This window comes from Pseudopipra pipra, chromosome 8, assembly GCF_036250125.1.
Source record: "Pseudopipra pipra isolate bDixPip1 chromosome 8, bDixPip1.hap1, whole genome shotgun sequence".
NCBI classification, from domain to species: domain Eukaryota; kingdom Metazoa; phylum Chordata; class Aves; order Passeriformes; family Pipridae; genus Pseudopipra; species Pseudopipra pipra.
In genome coordinates this window covers 32,992,632-33,010,265 of record NC_087556.1, presented here as the reverse complement: position 1 = coordinate 33,010,265, position 17,634 = coordinate 32,992,632, and the positions used below count along the sequence as shown (strand labels likewise).

General features: G+C 45.8%; 1 protein-coding gene across 2 annotated transcripts in view; it reads left to right on the top strand.

The window, feature by feature from the left end:
• Positions 1-438: 438 nt before the first annotated feature.
• The window catches only part of DOCK1 (dedicator of cytokinesis 1), a 278,858-nt gene continuing 261,662 nt past the window's right edge, over positions 439-17,634 (top strand). For both annotated transcript variants that reach the window (XM_064663542.1, XM_064663541.1), the window contains exon 1: positions 439-561. In XM_064663542.1, coding sequence (XP_064519612.1) covers positions 516-561 — 46 coding nt within the window. In that variant the 5' untranslated portion in view covers positions 439-515. The remainder of the gene's footprint in view (positions 562-17,634) is intronic.

Here is a 17,634-nt window from a genome sequence, read left to right as displayed (position 1 = left end):
TGTCCCGACGCCGGTGCAGCACCAGCACCTGGCACAGTTAAACCTCACGACGTTCTTACAGACCCACTTCTCGAACCCGTCCAGGTCCCAAACGCAGAGTCCGCCACAACCGCGAAACACCCGCAGAAACCTTTCCCGTTTTATCGCCGCACCGCTGCGAAGGAAACACTTTTTGCGCAGGCACCGAAACTTTCCGTCGGAGCAGCACCAGGTGCACCTGGAACACAATCAGGGAGGCACCTCCCCGTCCCGCTGTCCTTTGTGCGGGAGCCGGGCGTGTTTTCCCGTCGGTGGGAATCCCGGGGCTGGTTCCCGAGCGTCCCCCGGGAGCGCTCCCGCATCCCCGGGCGCGGGCGGGATGCGGAGGGCGGGCGGCCCGGAGGGAAGGGGCGGCCGGCCGGGCTCCGGCTCCGCCCGCACCACATGATCCGAGAAACTTTTCCCGTCCCGCGGTTGGAAAATGGCGGCGTAGGGAGCGGGGCTCTCGCATCCCGGCGCCGGCGGCTCCCAGCGCCATGACCCGCTGGGTGCCCACCAAAAGGGAGGAGAAGTACGGCGTAGGTGAGGACACACCGCCCCCAGCCCGCCTGGTGCCCCGCGGGGGGACCCCCGGCCCGGGCCTCCCCCCATCCCGTCCCATCCCATCCCTGCCCGGCTCCCCCGCTGCGCTCCCCTGGAAGCGGCAGGGATGGATCCCCCCCTCCGGGGCCGGGATGGAGCGCGGTGACCCCCGTGTTCCCGGTGTTCCCGGTGTTCCCGGGACCCTCCCCGGCCCCCCGCCTGCCGGGACTCGCTCCCAGGAACTTTTAGGAGTTGTCTGGGAGCGAGCAGCGCTCTAGCTGGAAAAGTTGCCTTTCCCTTCGCTCCGCTGTTGCTGCCTCTTCCCGAGCGCTGCTCGGAGTAGAAAAGGCTTGGGAGTTGTTTCCACCGCGGTTTCTTTTTCCCACCTCGCTGGTGGGAGCAGGGCAGGATACGCTTCCCAGGCTGGATCCTTGGTGGCCGCTGGGAGCCCACCCTGTGCCCTGTCCCTCTTTTGGGGGTTTTGAGGCTCCCAGGGACAGGGCTCTGGCTCTGCGGGGAGTGTGATGTTCATGCAGATGAGGGGTTTCCCTGCGCGCTGCTCTCCGCGGATCCATTTCGTTCTCCGCTCCTTCCGTCGCTCCCAAACAGAGGGGGATTGTTCCCAGCTGGTGGTTAAAACATCTCCACTCTAATTAAACAGCACCAAAGCCCCGTGGGTTTGGGCAGGGCTGTGCCAAGAGGGCCCGTCTTGAGTTTAAAGACGTTCGATTTCGAGCAAAAGAGTATTTTTTTTTTTTTTTAAGGATTGCGGAGAAGAAAACTTTAATGGCATGAATGAGCGTTTGTCTTGGGGAAGGAAATAATAAATCTGACTGTTCAAATTGGAGGGGCGAAATTCAGTGTCCACCACAGTTCTTGGACTGGATTGATTGTGGGATTGATTGTGAAGAAAAACTTTTCATGTAAACCTACATATAAGCCTTGTATAAACAAAGTGAGCAGGAAAAAGGGAGTTTCTGGATCTAAGGAGAGCCCATGTGAATTATAGGAATGAATTTTAAATTCTGTGTGTATGTCCTGAGAAAACATGGCACAGCTTTTAAATTATTAGCAAACCCCAGTTACACTGTGTGAGACCCAGGAGTAATTTCAGTGCTGAGGATGCAGGACAACTGTATGGAAGCAAAAGTGTTGCTGGTGGCAGTCGCTCATTAGGTTCCCAGATTAGCTCCTCGTGGTGTGGGATGGGTGTTTGGGATGATAAATTGTCGTGTAGTAGAAGTTGTTACAAACCAGTGACACTCGAAAGCAAGTTCCTCTTCTGCACAAACTCGTGTCTGCTGCTGTGGTGGAGGCCACTGCCCAGACCTGGCTTTCCAGGAATCCGTGTCTTGGGAGTGACTTTGAAAGGATGAGAGAGAAAGAAGCGTGGAATACACTGAGTAATTTAAAATATGCTTTAGGTAAATATGGATCTTCAGCGTTGGAGATTGTGTAGTAAGAGAACTAGACTTAACTGTAATTTAAGAATAAAAAAATCACATTTCCCAGTTTGGAAATGCACAAGACGATGTGCTCAGCTGGTGCTTAGTTGGTATATTTTGTTTGTGTCCAGAGAAATTTGTCGTGGGTTTGTAATAGGATTGTTTTTCTTTCATAGTTTGTTTTCTTTTTCCTGCAAATAAGATGAGAGGGACTGTCCTCCCCAAACTGGGGCATTTCTCTGCTGAATCACAGGGGTGTGAGAGTTGAAAGTTGCATTGCAAGGAGATAAAATTGGATTTAGAGTTAATTGAATGTTGCAATTCACTGGGCTGTTTTGGGAGGGATAGTTTCCTTTTGGTGTCGCTGGGCTTCCTCCTGAGGAGAATGAATATTCAGTTTGGTTTTATGTGTTTGGTTGTATAAGTTTGTGTTCTTAAAAAAGGGCACCTGTGTACACCACGAGTCTTCTGATGTTTTATTTTTTGCTGCTTGTGAAATTGGAGGTTGTGGAGAATTGATGCCACAGTTGCACAGTCCCAAACAGAATTGCAGAAGGCACTGTTAGGCCAAAAGTTCTAACATAAGAATGTTTTTCTTGCTGTTTGCCCTGACCAATCCTGCAGACTGAGGTTGACTCAGTCTTCATGTTCCCAAAGAGTATTGTTAATTGAACTGCCATCTTAGTGATATATAATGTGTTCTGTGTGGATCTCATCAGTCCATATAAATATGTCCAAGGGGTGTCAGAGGATGGTGTCAGACTCTTTTTTTAGTGATGTGCAGCGATGGGATGAGGAGCAATGGCCATAAACTAAAACAAAAGAAGTCCTACCTCAACATGAGGAAGAACTTCTTTGCATGGAGGGTGGCAGAGCACTGGAACAGCTGCCCAGGGAGGCTGTGGAGTCTCCCTCTCTGGAGACATTCCAACCCCACGTGGATGTGTCCTGGTGTCACCTGCTCTGGGTGACCCTGCCTTGGCAGGGGGGTTGGACTGGATGATCTCCAGAGGTCCCTTCCAACCCCAACAGTTCTGGCATTCAGTGTGCACGCTTCCCTAAAGCAGAAATAGCAGGAAGGTGTGTTCTGTTGTGATTGTTACTTGTGTCGCAATTGTGGGAGCTCAGAACTGTGGGCATATATAGAGAGATGTTTATATTTAAAGAGATGTTTATATATGTGTGTTTATATACAAAGAGATGTTTATATATGAAATACACACATGTTCATGTCATACATATATATACTTTCCCCCCTCCTCTTGGCTGGTATATTTCTGTGCACCACTGAGGATTTTTAACATATCCAGTCCCGAACATCTGCTGTGATGCAGCTGGAATAAATTAAGGCAACAATCTGTGCTGAGACAGTGGTAGGACACAGGTGTGTTAAGGAAGGCTCCTCCTGCCCAGCCCTTTGCCCTGGCACAGTGAGGTCTGTGGTGCTGCTGGATTTCCTGCACTCAAGTGAAGTGAATTTGGTGTTGTACAGAGGCATTATCTCAGCAGGCACTTGTGAGCGTGACTCAGCTCCACTTCCTGAGAGAGTTCAGGGGAGGCTGCACGAGGGCTGGGTGTGGGTATAATGGGATAATATGGTTATTAGATTAACATATGGGGAGCCCTATGAAACAGGAAAACCATCAGCTTCATTGGAGAAGGTTTTCCCCGCTCCTGATGCTGCATGTCCTTCTCCTTCCTCTCAATCCTGCCTTTCATCTCCCTCCCTGAGCTGGGGGGATGCATATGGTTGTGTTGAGGGGACCCTGTGGATGTATGGCTTCCTCAGAGGGGACATCAGAGGCTGTTGGAGTCCCAGGACTTCTCATGTCTGCTGTGTCCCCTCGGTGGCACCAGCGGCTCCGGAGTGTGGCTGCTCAGTCTCCCGTTTCCTGCTTTTAGTGTGATGTGAAAATTGTAATTTTGGTGTTCTTCCTTAATGAGATGTAATGAGCTGCTTTGGCAACTCTGTGAGCCTGAACAGAGCTTCTGAGATAGCATAAAGTGGTGGTAGTAGCTTCCAAATCCTCATGACTTCTGCTGTTTTTTGACCCTTTGCCTTTGGGCTGAGACCTGCAGTGAGAGGTAGAACTGGTGCCATTGTGGTCTTACTATAAATATTTAAAATGCCTTTGTGTCCAAAGGTTTGTGCCTATATGGGGGAATTAGACCATTACTATGATAGTTTAATCCCTTTTTCCCCCTTTTTTTTTAATGAATGGTGAAGTAAAGAAATAGTGCCCTTGGATGGTCGGATGTAGAAGGAGAACTTCCCAGTTATGGGGCTTGTGAGCTCTGTTGAGATCCTGTTAATTTTCAGGATGGGGTCCCTACTTTGCTACTCCTAAAGAGAATGTGGATAGTTGTGCCCTTGCTGTAATCAGTAAGGATCTCTGCCTTGTAGGCAAAGTGCTCCTGTCCTTGGACAGCTTCATGAATCCTGTGTCCAGTTCTGTCTCCTCACTGCAGGAAAGACATTGAGGGGCTGGAGCATGTCCAGGGGAGGGAATGGAGCTGGAAGAGTCTGGAATATAAATCCTGTGAGCTGCAGCTGAGGGAGCTGGGGGAGCTCAGCCTGGAGAAAAGGAGGCTCAGGGGGTCCTTCTCCCTCTCTGCAACTCCCTGACAAGAGGGGGGAGTTGGGGGGGGGTCAGGCTCTGTTCCCAGGGAAAAAGGGACAGGATGAGAGGAAAGAGCCTCAAGCTGGGCCAGGGGAGGGTCAGGTTGGACATCTGGAGAATTTCTGCATGGAAAGGGTGGTCAGGCACTGGAAACAGCTGCTCAGAGAGGTGGTGGAGTCCCCATCCCTGGAGATGCTCGTTACAAGGAGCACCTGGACATGGTTCTCAGTGTTCTGGGCTGGGTGACAAGGTAGAGGTCGGGCACAGGTTGGACTTAAGGCTGGAAAAGACTTCCCAGACCATCGAGTCCACCCTGTGCCTAATCCTCACCTTGTCACCCAGCCCAGAGCACTGAGTGCCATGTCCAGGCATGCTTTGGACACCTCCAGGGATGGGGACTCCACTCACTGTGTAGGGTGGGTGCCTACACCTGCATTAGTTTAAAAAAAAACAACAAAAAGCAAACAAAAAACGAACCCCCAAATGAATCCAATGTTACTCTGTGCCACACCGGTTGGGTGTTCCTGTATTTTTCCTTGTTACTGGTGAGTTTTTGTTGCGTGTCATGACAGGACAGATCATAACTAGCCAGATTTTAGATGTGGACTTTGGCCACACTTCACACTGAGGGTGTTTTAGTGCCTCTGTGAGACTGGGAGAGCTTTTCCAAAGGTGTATATGGAAGTATCTTCGTACCAGGTACATAGAAATACATATTTGTTATTATTTAGGGGAGGGCTGTGAGGAGTTGGTGAACTAAGTGGTGATACCATGGTCATGATACTTATTTTGCAACTGAGTTTTGCTGTTGTAATGGCTCTTTGAATGGGGGAATAGGAATTTGGTAATGCTGGTGGGAGCACAGGAACTCCTACAGCCCAGCACTGCTGCTTCACTTCTTATGCTCCAAGGAGGACTGTGGTGCTGTGGGACAGATTTAAGGCTTTTGTGGAACCCTGGAGTTATGGTCTATGGCTGTGGTGAGCAGTGGTGGCATGTGGAGATTCTTTTTGATTAAAGTGACCTTGTGTTATGCATATTCATGCCCATAAAAGATTTGCTGCCTTATTGATCAGTGTTTGATCAGTATTGATCAGTCATTTTGACTGAGCACATGCAGCTTCAGTGTCCTAGAGATGACAAACACCATGGACACCCAAATTAGGGCTTTATTTGTGGTATCTGTCTCCTGTGAGGAAAGGCTGGGAGAATTTGGATTGTTCAGCCTGAAGAAGAGAAGTCGTGGGGTGACCTGACTGTGGCCTTCCAGGACCTGATGGGAGCTGACAGGAAAGATGGAGAGGGCATTTTTACAAGGGCTGGAGTGACAAGACAAGGTGGAGTGGCTTCAGACTGACAGTAGGTTTAGGTGGGATATTGGGAAGGAATTGTTGGCTGTGAGGGTGGGGAGGCCCTGGCACAGGTTGCCCAGAGAAGCTGTGGCTGCCCCATCCCTGAAGTGTCCAGGGCCAGGCTGGACAGGGCTTGGAGCAACCTGGGCTAGTAGAAGGTGTCCCTGCCCATGCAGGGGGTGGAACTGGATGATCTTTAAGGTTCTTTCCAACCCAAACCAGCCTGGGATTCTATCTTTACAACACCTTTTCGTTCCCTACTTGCTGAGGGGATGCATTTCCACGTTCCCCCATCCCTGTCACCCCACGAAGCAGAGGGAAGGGACTGGTAGCTGAAACAGGCTCCTTCCTACATGAGTGATCTTAATTTGACTGCAGGCATGTGCTCAATTACTCCCAGTTTACTCAGCAGCCACTATTGTTCTCTATCAATAAACACTTGTTGCAAACAACAGATTGGAGAGGGATAAAGATACCGGATAAGTGTGTACTCCTGTTTGTTTTCATCCAGGTCAGCAACAACATTACAAGCTGGGATTGTTCTGAGAAATGATTAGGGATTTACCAGGAATTATTACTCTTTTTTTCTCATAGAGCACGTACTGACTTCCAGTAGGCAGCCAGCTCTGTAATACAGAGATTTTATTTAACTCTCTCTGCAGAGAAAGTTTTCAGTCAGTTTAGGGATTTTTTTTCAGCCATTAGTTTTACTCTTGTTCCTAGAAAATAGAAGGGGAGGGAGAGTTTTCACAAGATGAGGTTTCACACTATACGTGATACACAAGTATGGCAGTGACAGTAGGTCCAGGGGCTGATTTAAGGTTTTTGGTTTGGTATTTCCCTCCCTGATAGTGTTCAAGGCCCCAGGTTGGATGGGGTCTAGTAGAAGGTGTCCCTGCCCATGGCAGGGGGTGGAACTGGATGGTCTTTAAGGTCCCTTTCAAGCCAAACCATTCTGTGATTTCAAGTAGCAGCTTGGTGGGTTTGTAGTTATCCCCTTTATCTCTACTATTATAAATGCTTGACTTGGGTGCACTGAAACAATGCTAATTTTGGGCTCTTTGCCACACTTGGCACGGATTTCTTTGTGCTCTAAGTGCATTTTCCTTTCTGCAAAGGCAAAGTTTGCAGGGAAGGGGAAAATAAACTGGAGGTAACTTAGAGTCAAAGCAACATCTCCAGGAAGCCTTTCTGTCAGCTGCAACTGCGGGTGTGAGTGTTGGGATAATTTTTCCTTTAAATATTTGTGTTTCTGGGGTTTGCCCAGTGTTGGCTGTAGGGCACACGCAGGATATGCTTTGTCTTATCCTTCAGTGCAGCCCTGCTGGACCGAAATCCAATACATCTTGCTAAATACCTGTAGATGTGTCCAACTCAAGATAAATAGCTGAAAGCTGACTTATATTAATGAATGGAAGCTCCAGCAAGGAACTGCTGCTAATCCAGTCTTAAGGTATTTACTCTATCAAAGGTGTCACTCTTGTCTCTCCTCTTTGACTTGCTGCAAGTCCAAAACTTCCACAAAGCATTCAGTGGTGCTGCTCTTCATTATTACGGTTCTTCTTTGACAGGGAGATGGACCACTGAAAAATTAGCTTTTTTTATATTTTTTTAAAACTTAAAAGAATTTTTAATTCTGTTTTCTAGCCTGTGGTAGCCCCTGAGGCTGTTCTGACAATAGTAATTTTCTGAGTAAGGTTTTAATCAATTCCTTAATGAGTTATTGGAATACTTTCCTCCTTTGGCTTGGGGAGGAGTATTGAAATCTTACCCTATCTAAACTAAAAAGTGTTCAGTAAGAGATAATTCTTGTAATTCTGAAACTTTATCTCTGTTTTCAGGCTGTAGTTGAGGAAACATTTATATATTTATAGTATTGTTTGGCCATGTTTATGTAACTTGTGAATTAAATCTGATTTCTGATGTAAAGATTTGTAACACAGAAAGCAGCAGTGGCTGAATTTTAATTTTGTCAGCAAAAATAGGAAATATCTCTGGAAATACTTTTGTGCTCCATGTAGCTTTGTAACTAAACTGAAATAATTACACTGAGAACTATTCTGTGCAATCAGGGATCCACATACTTAACAAAACAAGCAGATGGATGAATAACTGAGGTAACTATTGCCTGTGATACATGAATTTTGGGGTTTTTTTATAATATTTCTTAGTACTGCTGCTTTGTTTCCAGTATTGCTGATGTTATTTCTGCACAAACCTTTTTATAACATGTTTTCAGAGGTTTGTGGTGGCTGATTTTGCCTAAGGGTGTTGGAGTAGCAAAATGTCTTTCTGTTGCCCAGTAGAAAATGCCAACAACTAAGTGGGACAGTTTGCTGTGTAATTTATGAATGTGAATGGCAGTAAAATTGTACATAATCAATGTATGTGCTTGTAGGCACTTGGGGGTTTAAGGCACTGCGTTCTGTACACCTCTGCTCTTGCAGTAGCTGTGTCACTCTGATGTTTGTACTACACAAATTATTCAATATTGAGATTGAAAAGCTGCTGGAGCAACTCCCAGGCTGAGCCTGGTGCAGGGATTTTGGGAGAGGATTGTGTTGTTCCTGAGGAGTCCTGTGTGTGGAGGGCATTGGTGGTGGCATGATGGAGAAGTGCCTTCCTCGTGGGGGAACCTTTTGGCTTGACCTGAGGAGTTCCTGGCAGAGCTTCCTGGAGGCACGGCTCCTGGGCAGCCTGGAAAATGTCCCTTGGGCAGTGCAGGTGGGCACTGGGGTGAGCACAGAGGCTGAAGTGCTCCCAGAGCCTCTTCAAGCATCCAGATACCTCCTGGAAGTGCAGCCTTAGGTGTCTGTGTTTGCTCTGCCTGCCCTGTCCTCCTTATCCAAACAAAGCACGGAAGTACCCACGTCACTCCCTTTGCAGTTGAATGTAATAAAATAACATCTGTTGAGGGAACCCATAAGGAGCTGAGGAGGCCAGACCATACCCAAACCTCACTCTCAAGGGCCTTCAGCTGGGCTATGTTAGGAGGACTTTCCCAATTTCCATACCTGGAATAAAAGGAGAAAAAAGAATTAAGGAATAACTTGTCAAGCCTTGGTGCTGGTGGTGCCTGTGATTCCCGAATCAGGCAGTGGGCAGAGATACAGGATCATGGAAAGCTCCACTCTTACCTGTGTCTCCAGCAGCTTGCCTGCCTCCTAGCTGGTGCTTTAGCCTTTAACACCCTCCTAATGGTGCCAGCTGATCTGCAGGAAGAAAATCTTGGCAGTAGGGAATGTTTCAATGGATGCAGTTGGGTCCTTTTATTGCCTCAGCCCAGTGTGTGTAGTATCTGCAGCAAAGGCTGTGCATCAGAAATAAAGTGAAAGCAACTGGTAATGCCAAAAGTATTCCTGTAGTAGACCCTGGAATAGGAAATATCTCAAAGCTGAGCCAGATGGAAGTCACTGATGATAATTTGAGTTTCTGAGTCTTGAGGCAGATGGTGAACAATTTAAAGGGACGCTTGCTTTCAAAAAAAATCTGCTGTGCATATGACTCCAGTGAGCAAATCATGACCCTGACATGGCTCTGGATTATCAAGGCAGTGGCTTGGAATGCCCTATAAATACTGTGCTCTGAAGGAGGGGTTGCACTGCAGTAGTGACTGTGTGTAGATATGGGTTAAGTGTTGCTTGGGTGAGGAAAATTATAGATAAGGGTCTGTGGGAACCTTTAAACCTTCTCTTGACTAAATATAAGGTTAATCTCTCAAAATAGGAGCGTTATGAATGAAAACTGACATCAAAATGACAAGAAGTGGGATTTTTTTACTTTAATTATTGTTTTTTAAGTAGCAGAAAGAGCTAAAAGAGGATGTGCTTGTCAGCTTTTGTTTGACTTGTCTTTGACTTTTTCCTGCTGCTTTGGGGTGGTCTGGGAGCATTTTTGCTGTTTGGCATCAATCTGACTCATTTGTAGCTCTAATATAGAAAATAATGCTTACACTCAAGCCTTTAGTGTGCTCTAACACGAGGTAGTGGTGGTGTTACCTGGTGTCTGGCCTCTTTTTTCATTATATCTCCTCTTTTATCCTTGCACACAAATGCCACCCAGTTTTCTGCAGCCACCTCCCGTCATCTTGCCATCCCTGCTGGAGTTCCTTCCATCCCACTCACCTGGCTCCCCCTGTTTCACACTGGGGGGAAATTGTGCTCATTTTTGGAGACTTACAACCCTCATCCACCTCCCTGTGTTGTGCTGCCTCAGTCTTGCCTTTGTTTTTCTTACCTTGACTAGTACATGTTGGTGTGTCTCCATCAATCCATCACCTTCCTGAGGCTTCTTTGACCAAGAATCTTAGGTGGAGTAGACTTGAGACACTGTTTTGTTTCCTCCTGGCTGAGGTTGGTGTCTCTTGTGTTGTGTGTTGGGTTTTTGGATTTTTTTTTTTTTTTTGGCCATGGGTTGATCTGTGAAGTTTCCAGTGTGAAAGCTAAGTGGTATAACCAAACCAGTGGTTTTACTGATAGTGTTTTTACTAAGTTGGTTTAAAAAGAAGGTGGTTTGTGGCTTTTTCCCCCCCCCTCATTTACTTTTGGAGGTATTTTGGGCTTCCATTTCAGATCAGAGTTAGTCTGTAGAAGGCATGTCTTTGGTCTGGCAATTTTTACCTCTGTCCTTCCTTGACAGCCTGTCAGCAACGCCCCTGTAGCTGTTGACAGCCTTTGTTCCACCTCTGTGTGACCTCCATTGGGCTGTTCTGCACTTTTTTTGATGCTGCTCACTGATGGTTGGGCGTAAAGAAGCCAACTTTTTGTCATGGATGTCCCAGGCAAAGGGCAGAAAAGCAGCTCCAAAACCCTGTAAGACTGGGACTGCCTCACAAACACAGCAACTGGAATTGGCTCCTTTGGAAAATGGATTTAGTGACATCTGACAAAGCACTGGAGGGGATTGAAGCAGTGGATAAAGATCCCTTTCCCAGGGATTTCAGTTATTGAGCTTTTCTGGTGAGAAAACAGTTGTTTTTGCTCAGAGATTAAATATCTGTTCTCATCTCCAGCCACTTTTTCTGGTGCAGAGATATTCCTTAGTAGTTTCCACAGTGTGTGAGTCAAACAGGACAAAACACCAACCCCAGACTTTTGATGGAGAGCCAAATATTCTCTTGGTATTTATTGCATTACACTTTGTTTATGTTTGTTTGTTGGTTTTGTTCTTGAGTGTTTGACTGGAACTAAGACTCTAAAAGGATTAAAAAAGCACATTAGATGTTTATCTGGATAATAAGGGCATCTGCAGTTACATTGGATGGGATTGCTTTAATGCTGAGCATTAGTACCCTAAAGAGCTCCATGAGGTGCTGATGGATGAGGGAATTTGTTTTGTGAGGTCTTGGTGTGTCTCTAAAATGTTGATGATGGGAATTGGACTTTGGACTCTGTTTTGTCATATCTGGTCTCTCTCCTGCTGTTGGGATGTTGCTGTAGGTAGCAAGCTTTAAGGTGTTTATGGCAAAGCTTTCTTTAAAGCAGTGCCACAGCCAGTGTGAAGTGTGTCCTATATTAGCTGGTGGACTCACCATCCCTGGAAGTGTTCAGAGAACATGGATATGGCACTTGAGGACATAGTTTTGTGGGGAACATGGTGAGTTGATGGTTGGACTTGATCTTACAGGCATTTTCCAACCTTAACAATTTTATGATTAGTAAAGGTTTTTTGGGGAAAGAAATCCAAACCTTCTTTGAGAAGCAGTTGAGTCTTTGAGGGGTGCCTGAAGTGGCTGGGGTGGGAATTCTTATTCCTTACAAATCAAGCAGTGGACTGGATATAGCCAGATAAGCACATTGTACTAAAGACTCGTGAGAATTCCTTGGTTTTGGTGCCTCTTACATCTTTGGAAGTGTTGTGTGGGTTCAGCTCAGGTTTGATTTTGTAATTGAATGTGTTTGTGAAATGATTTATTAACACATTTTTTAATCAATCACTTGTGCTGCGAAAGAGGCCTCCGTTTATTTACTGAGCTGTGATAACTGACTGATTTAACTGGTTCTGATTTATGCCTTCAACACAAAGTACACTTTGGGTTTCCTGCAACAGCTGCTGGTTTCCACAGTTAAGAGAGCACAAAGGTGGACGTGTTCTTGACTGTAAACCAGTAGTTTTAATACTTTTAGGGCTTGAATATTTAAAATATTGGGATAACTGTGTAAGCTTTTACAGTCCAGGTGTGATACCATCTTAACCCAGTGTGCTGATCTGGGAGTTGTTCTTAAATCAAGATATAAACTTTTAACACTAGAAGTTTGTGTATGATATTTCTAAAATACTGTCTTGATGCTTTCATAACATTTACATAAGGAATGTGGAAAATATAAAATAGTTCTGGGGAGGGGTAATAGAATAATTGCAGCTCAGGTGTTGAGGAGGTGGGTGGTGATAGCAATGAGAAATGACTGGGTAAATGTAGTGAAAAGGAAAATATTGGTGATGGTTAGTGAAGCCTTGTGCTCTACGACTGTTTCCCTTCTTGTTGCATCTGCACATCACAGGGGTTCTGTTGTTGCCTTTGCATGCAGCAACACACTCTGGCTTTTGGGGCACTGTGAAGTTTAAGCTGTTTTTCTCTGGAACACTGAAGGCTCTTTAGCAAGGGGAGTAAGTTGGATTCCTACAGGAAAATGGCACAAATACTCTCCCACCTTTTTCCACCTCCCTTGTGGATGTGAATCCCGCTGCTGAGTGGCCCTGGTGTCTCATAGGATGCTTGCACCAAACTTAGCCAGTGCAAGTGTGTGTTAGGGATATATTTAAAATAAAAAGAGCTGGTTTGCTGGATGTTTCCTGAGTGTATATTGTGCTTGCAGTCATTAGTTTGATTTTTTTAATAGGTTCATTTTGAGGGAGAGGTCCTCAAAGTGGTGGATGAGTTGAGTAGTTGAGAAATAACCACTGTTTTTTAGATTAATGCAGTATTTTTACAGTGGGGAAAGCACCTTTTAAGGTGAAAGTGGTTGTGGAGACAGGATATGCTGCCCAGCATAGCACAAACTTGTGCTGCTGGTTGGAGCTTGCCAAATACATTTGAGCAGAGTTTGGAAATCATGACAGGGAAATATGTCTCCTTAAGCTGTTGTTTCCTATGGAGCAGTGCTGGGAACAGCACCGGGCTGCTCCTCCAGCCAGGAGCTGGCTCTGCCCCCTCCCTTGGCTGGTGCTGCCCTGGGCATGTGCTGGGTGCTAATGCTGCACCTCTTTTCAGGGAATACTTGGATTGATGCTGGGAAAATAACATGACAAAGAAAGAATAATCAAAATATTGTGTTTTTTTTCTTATAATAGCAAGTTAGCAAGTTACTGCAGGTTAGTGGCACCTTAAACACCCTCCTGGCATTAATAAATGTGACCATTGGTGGTGTTTCTAAAATACAATTGCTTTGTGTGGTTATGCTTAGAAAGGAAGGTGTTACAGCCCTGAGCTATTCTGAATTACCAAGGGTGATTTTGAGGCTCAGGGAAGTAAGGGACATAGTTGTAAAGGTTGTTTCTGATATTTCAGTGGGTTGAGGGGTGTCTTACCAATGATCAGTCAGACAGGACTCAGAAGCTGCTGGTGGAAAGTTCTCACCTGGGAATTCCTATATACATTTGTGATTGATTGCTGGGTTACATCAACTTTAATTTAAAAATTAATTTTTTATAATATACATATTAAGATTATTAGTTAATTTAAATAATTTTAAAAAAAGAGTTGGACTTAAAGATACTTGTGGCTCCCTTCCAAATCAGAATGTTCTGTGATTTGATTAGAAAAGGCTTTAGAATGATTAAATTAACTGGTGATAAAGTTAAGGTTTGCAACTATAAATGTAGGTTTTTATTGGGCAAAAATTGTGGAGTTCAGGTGTCTGGAAAGGTGTTCTTTTACTCAGGTTTTTCTCACTTCCCAGAAGTTTATATATTTATAGAGACAGTAAAATGTGATGCTGTTTCTTAAAGAATGGTGATGTTGTATAGTATAATTCCTTCTCCTTATTTCTTGCTGAATGAATGTAAAAATTACTGTGGGTTCAGAGGATTCCCTTTAGGTGGGAAACATGGATTTGTAGGGATATGAGCTCTCTCTAACAGCTCCAGCAGCGCTGGTGGAAGGGCTGGTGATGAGAAGGGGACTCTGCAGCCTGGAGTGAGCCGGACAGTGACCCTTTGTTAGGGCCAGTGGCCGAGCCAAGTGCTCTGAAAGCAGCACAAGGCATGTGATTGCTCTCTGGCTTGGAGAAAAACAATTTTTCCCTGTTTTTTTTTTTTTTTTTTTCAAAATGCTGCTCTTATCTTCCAGTGCATTCAGTGCTGCTTGACTCGCTGCCATGGTTACGTTTCCCCCTTAATTCCGGTCTAAGGTACAACTTCAGGAAAAGTGTCCCTTCTTTCCAATTTCTGGCTCTTTTGGGAAAGGGAAATATTGGTGGATCAAATTGTGGCTCTTGGCAGGTCGTTCCTCTCTCTAGTGTTCTTTTGGAGGAGGCAGAACGAGTTCCTCAGGGATTATTTGACTCGGGATCTGTGCTCCTGCTCTGTCATTCTTGCTCTTGGAGACAGCCTGAAGGCCTGAGAGACAAATAACGTGATGGCAAAGAAAAACTGAGCAAGGTTTGATGTGGGAAAAGCCTAAAGCTCTTTTATCTCTCTTCCCCACTCCGTGAGCTTTTCTGAGAAAGCAGCAGAGGAGTTTTGATTTTGTTTTCTCTTGTAGAAATACCGAGGAGGAAGAAGAGTAGGAAATGAAAACATCTTCCCATCACCTCGTTTCCTCCTTGCTTTAGGCTTTTTGCTCTGCATCATCAGCTCTGTATTGCAGGGAATAGTGTCATTTTTCCCCTGTTTCTGCAGCAGTGCAGTAGCAGTTTTATCATGTTGAAATTGATTTTTATAGTCATGGAAATGACTGTTAAAATATAGCTGTGACTTTAAGCTCTCTGCTGTAGAAATGCTTAGTGAAAGACACTGTCTTCACAAAATTATGTTCAGTGCAATAGAAGCCTGCTGCAGTGGCAAGGGAGATGCTTGAAGAAGCAGGGGACTGATGCCTCAGGTGGTGCTTTGTGCCGTCCTTGAGCTCAAAATTGTGCCTGCGGGGGCTTTGACATAATTTGTGCTGGTTTATCCTGGTGCTCTGGATTGGGAAGGACTTCGGGGTTTGCCTGCATCGTTCGTGTGACTCAAATCCAGCTTGTGAAAGGGACTGTAAGATTGAGCTTGTGGCATTTGGGGATGTTGCACCTGTTAGCAGAACATGAACTAAACCACAGGAAGTTCCACCTCAACATGAGGCAGCACTTCTTTCCATGGAGGGTGGCAGAGCACTGGAGCAGCTGCCCAGGGAGGGCAGACGGGGAGTTTCCCTCTCTGGAGACATTCCAAACCCACCTGGAAGCATTCCTGTGTCACCTGTAGCAGGTGACCCTGCCTTGGCAGGGGGGTTGGACTGGATGATCTCCAGAGGTCCCTTCCAACCCCAACACTTCTGAGATTCTGTGGCTCAATTTAGGACCTTTCCCTAAGGCTACACTTGCTGTCTGTTAATTGGTGCTGTCACCATCACCCTGAGGTTTGGAACAAGCTGGACTCCTGCAGCTGCTGCCTGAGGGACAAGGTGTCAGTGCTGGTGCAAGGGAAGGGGCAGGGACATGCAGCTGGAGGCTCAGGAGCCAGGAATGGGTGTGGAGCTGCAGCCCTGCCGGTTTTGGTCACTTATCTCCTGGGGAACCTCAGTCCAGCGATCCTGACGTTGACTCATGGCCAGTTCATGCACATTTGATCCTCTGCCACACTGATTGTGCTGGACTGCCTCCTCCTCCCCTCCAGTGTTTAACTCTTTTCCTTCCCATGGCCAGCACACAGCTGGATGTATTTCCTCCACAGCAATATTTATGGTCTGGCAGATTTTGCAAAGGCTTCGGTAGAATTGTTTTGGAATTTCAGTTCATTAATACCAAGTCCATTTTGAACAGTTAAGGCTCAAATGCTCTCCTTGCCTTCTTTGAGGATGTTCCTTGTAACCCCACCACAGCAAGAGCCAAGTTACAGCTTCCTAGTGTCCCCTGGTGACATGTAGGAAAGCCAAGGGAACATCAAAACTCATTCACTTTGTGATTCTGAGTTACCAGAAGACAGATGCCAAGACATCTGCCACTAGATAGTGTTTTCTGTTAGTCTACATCAGCATCTTGCTTTTTCTGCAGAGCCAGTGTTAAGAGCTCAGGGTGATGTGATTCCTTCCTGCATACAGGGTGTTTCAGTTAATGGATTTCTTAATATTAAAAATCAATTTGGATGTTCTTGATTGTGCTTCTTGTTAGCTGTGCATTATGGCACATTAATAATACTGTTAAAGTCGATAATTATATATATATATTTATTTTAGCATTAGTTTCAGTTTTACACCCCCAGTACTTTGTGCTGAAGTACTCAGAATACTGATTAGCAAGAAGGAGGAGGGAGAAAGCTGTTAAACAGTGAGTTGGCATCTTACTTCATTAGCTCCCTAAAAATAAAGTGTCTGGTTTAAAAGGGGGGAGGAAGAAAAGCAAGAACCTGAACTTGCTTCTTGGTAATCTTGGCTTGGTCCAGGACTCTTTATTTCACAGAATCACAGTATCAATTAAATTGGAAAATCCCTCCAATCTAACCAAGTCCACCCTGGGCCCAATCCCCACCTTGTCCCCCAGCCCAGAGCACTGAGTGCCATGTCCTGTTGTTCCTTGGACACCTCCAGGGATGGAGACTCCACCACCTGCCTGGGCAGCCCCTTACAATGTCTGAACACCCTTTTCTGTGAAGAAATTCCTCCTGATCTCCAGTATGATCCTCTCCTGGTGCAGCTTGAGGCAGTTTCCTCTCTCAAGTTTCCTTGTTCCCTGGGAATAGAGCCCGAGACCCCCCCTGGCTCCCCCCTCCTGTCAGGGAGTTGGAGAAAGCAAGAAGATCCCCCCCTGAGCCTCCTTTTCTCCACTTTTAATTAGTGCAGAAAGGACAAGTGTGCATCTTGTTCTGTCCTACTTGAGCTCTGCCTACAGCATTCATCAATAAGGTGGTTGTGTTTCTGGAAGACAATATGACTCAAGTTTGGGGATTGCTCTGGATTGATGAAGTTTCCTCAGCTTATTAATTCATGTTGGGTAGTGATAAGACACCAAATGTGATGCAAAACATATTGCTCCCCTGTGCTGCCATCTGTTAGAAAACCTGACATGTCTGCTTATGTTCAGAGAGGCTTGGTGGTCCTTCACTCTCATGGTGTCCTCACTTTGGAAGAGGGAGGACAGGCTGTCACTGCAGGGATTTCAGTTTGAGGGATTCCAGAGTACAGGGTCAGGATTCTCTCACCCTTGACAGATGCCCTGTGTAGTTCATGGAGCAGAGACAATGCTCTCAGGCTCATGTGGGAATACAGTTCCAGATGAAGCCAGGTGTGTTTCAGGAATTCACTGCTCAGGTGGAGAAGGGGTCAAAGGAATAGTCTTGCCTCTGTAAGGAAAATGAGAATAAATCCTTACTGTCTGCTTGAACTTCTTGGATTTGGTCTAGACCTGCAGTAAAAGTCACATCACAGATTTAATAAGATGTAGAGTGTAACTGGGGAGGAGGAACCACAAGCTGTGTTTTCTTTGTAGGCTTGGTGGTAACTGTTTCAGGCCTAAGAATTTC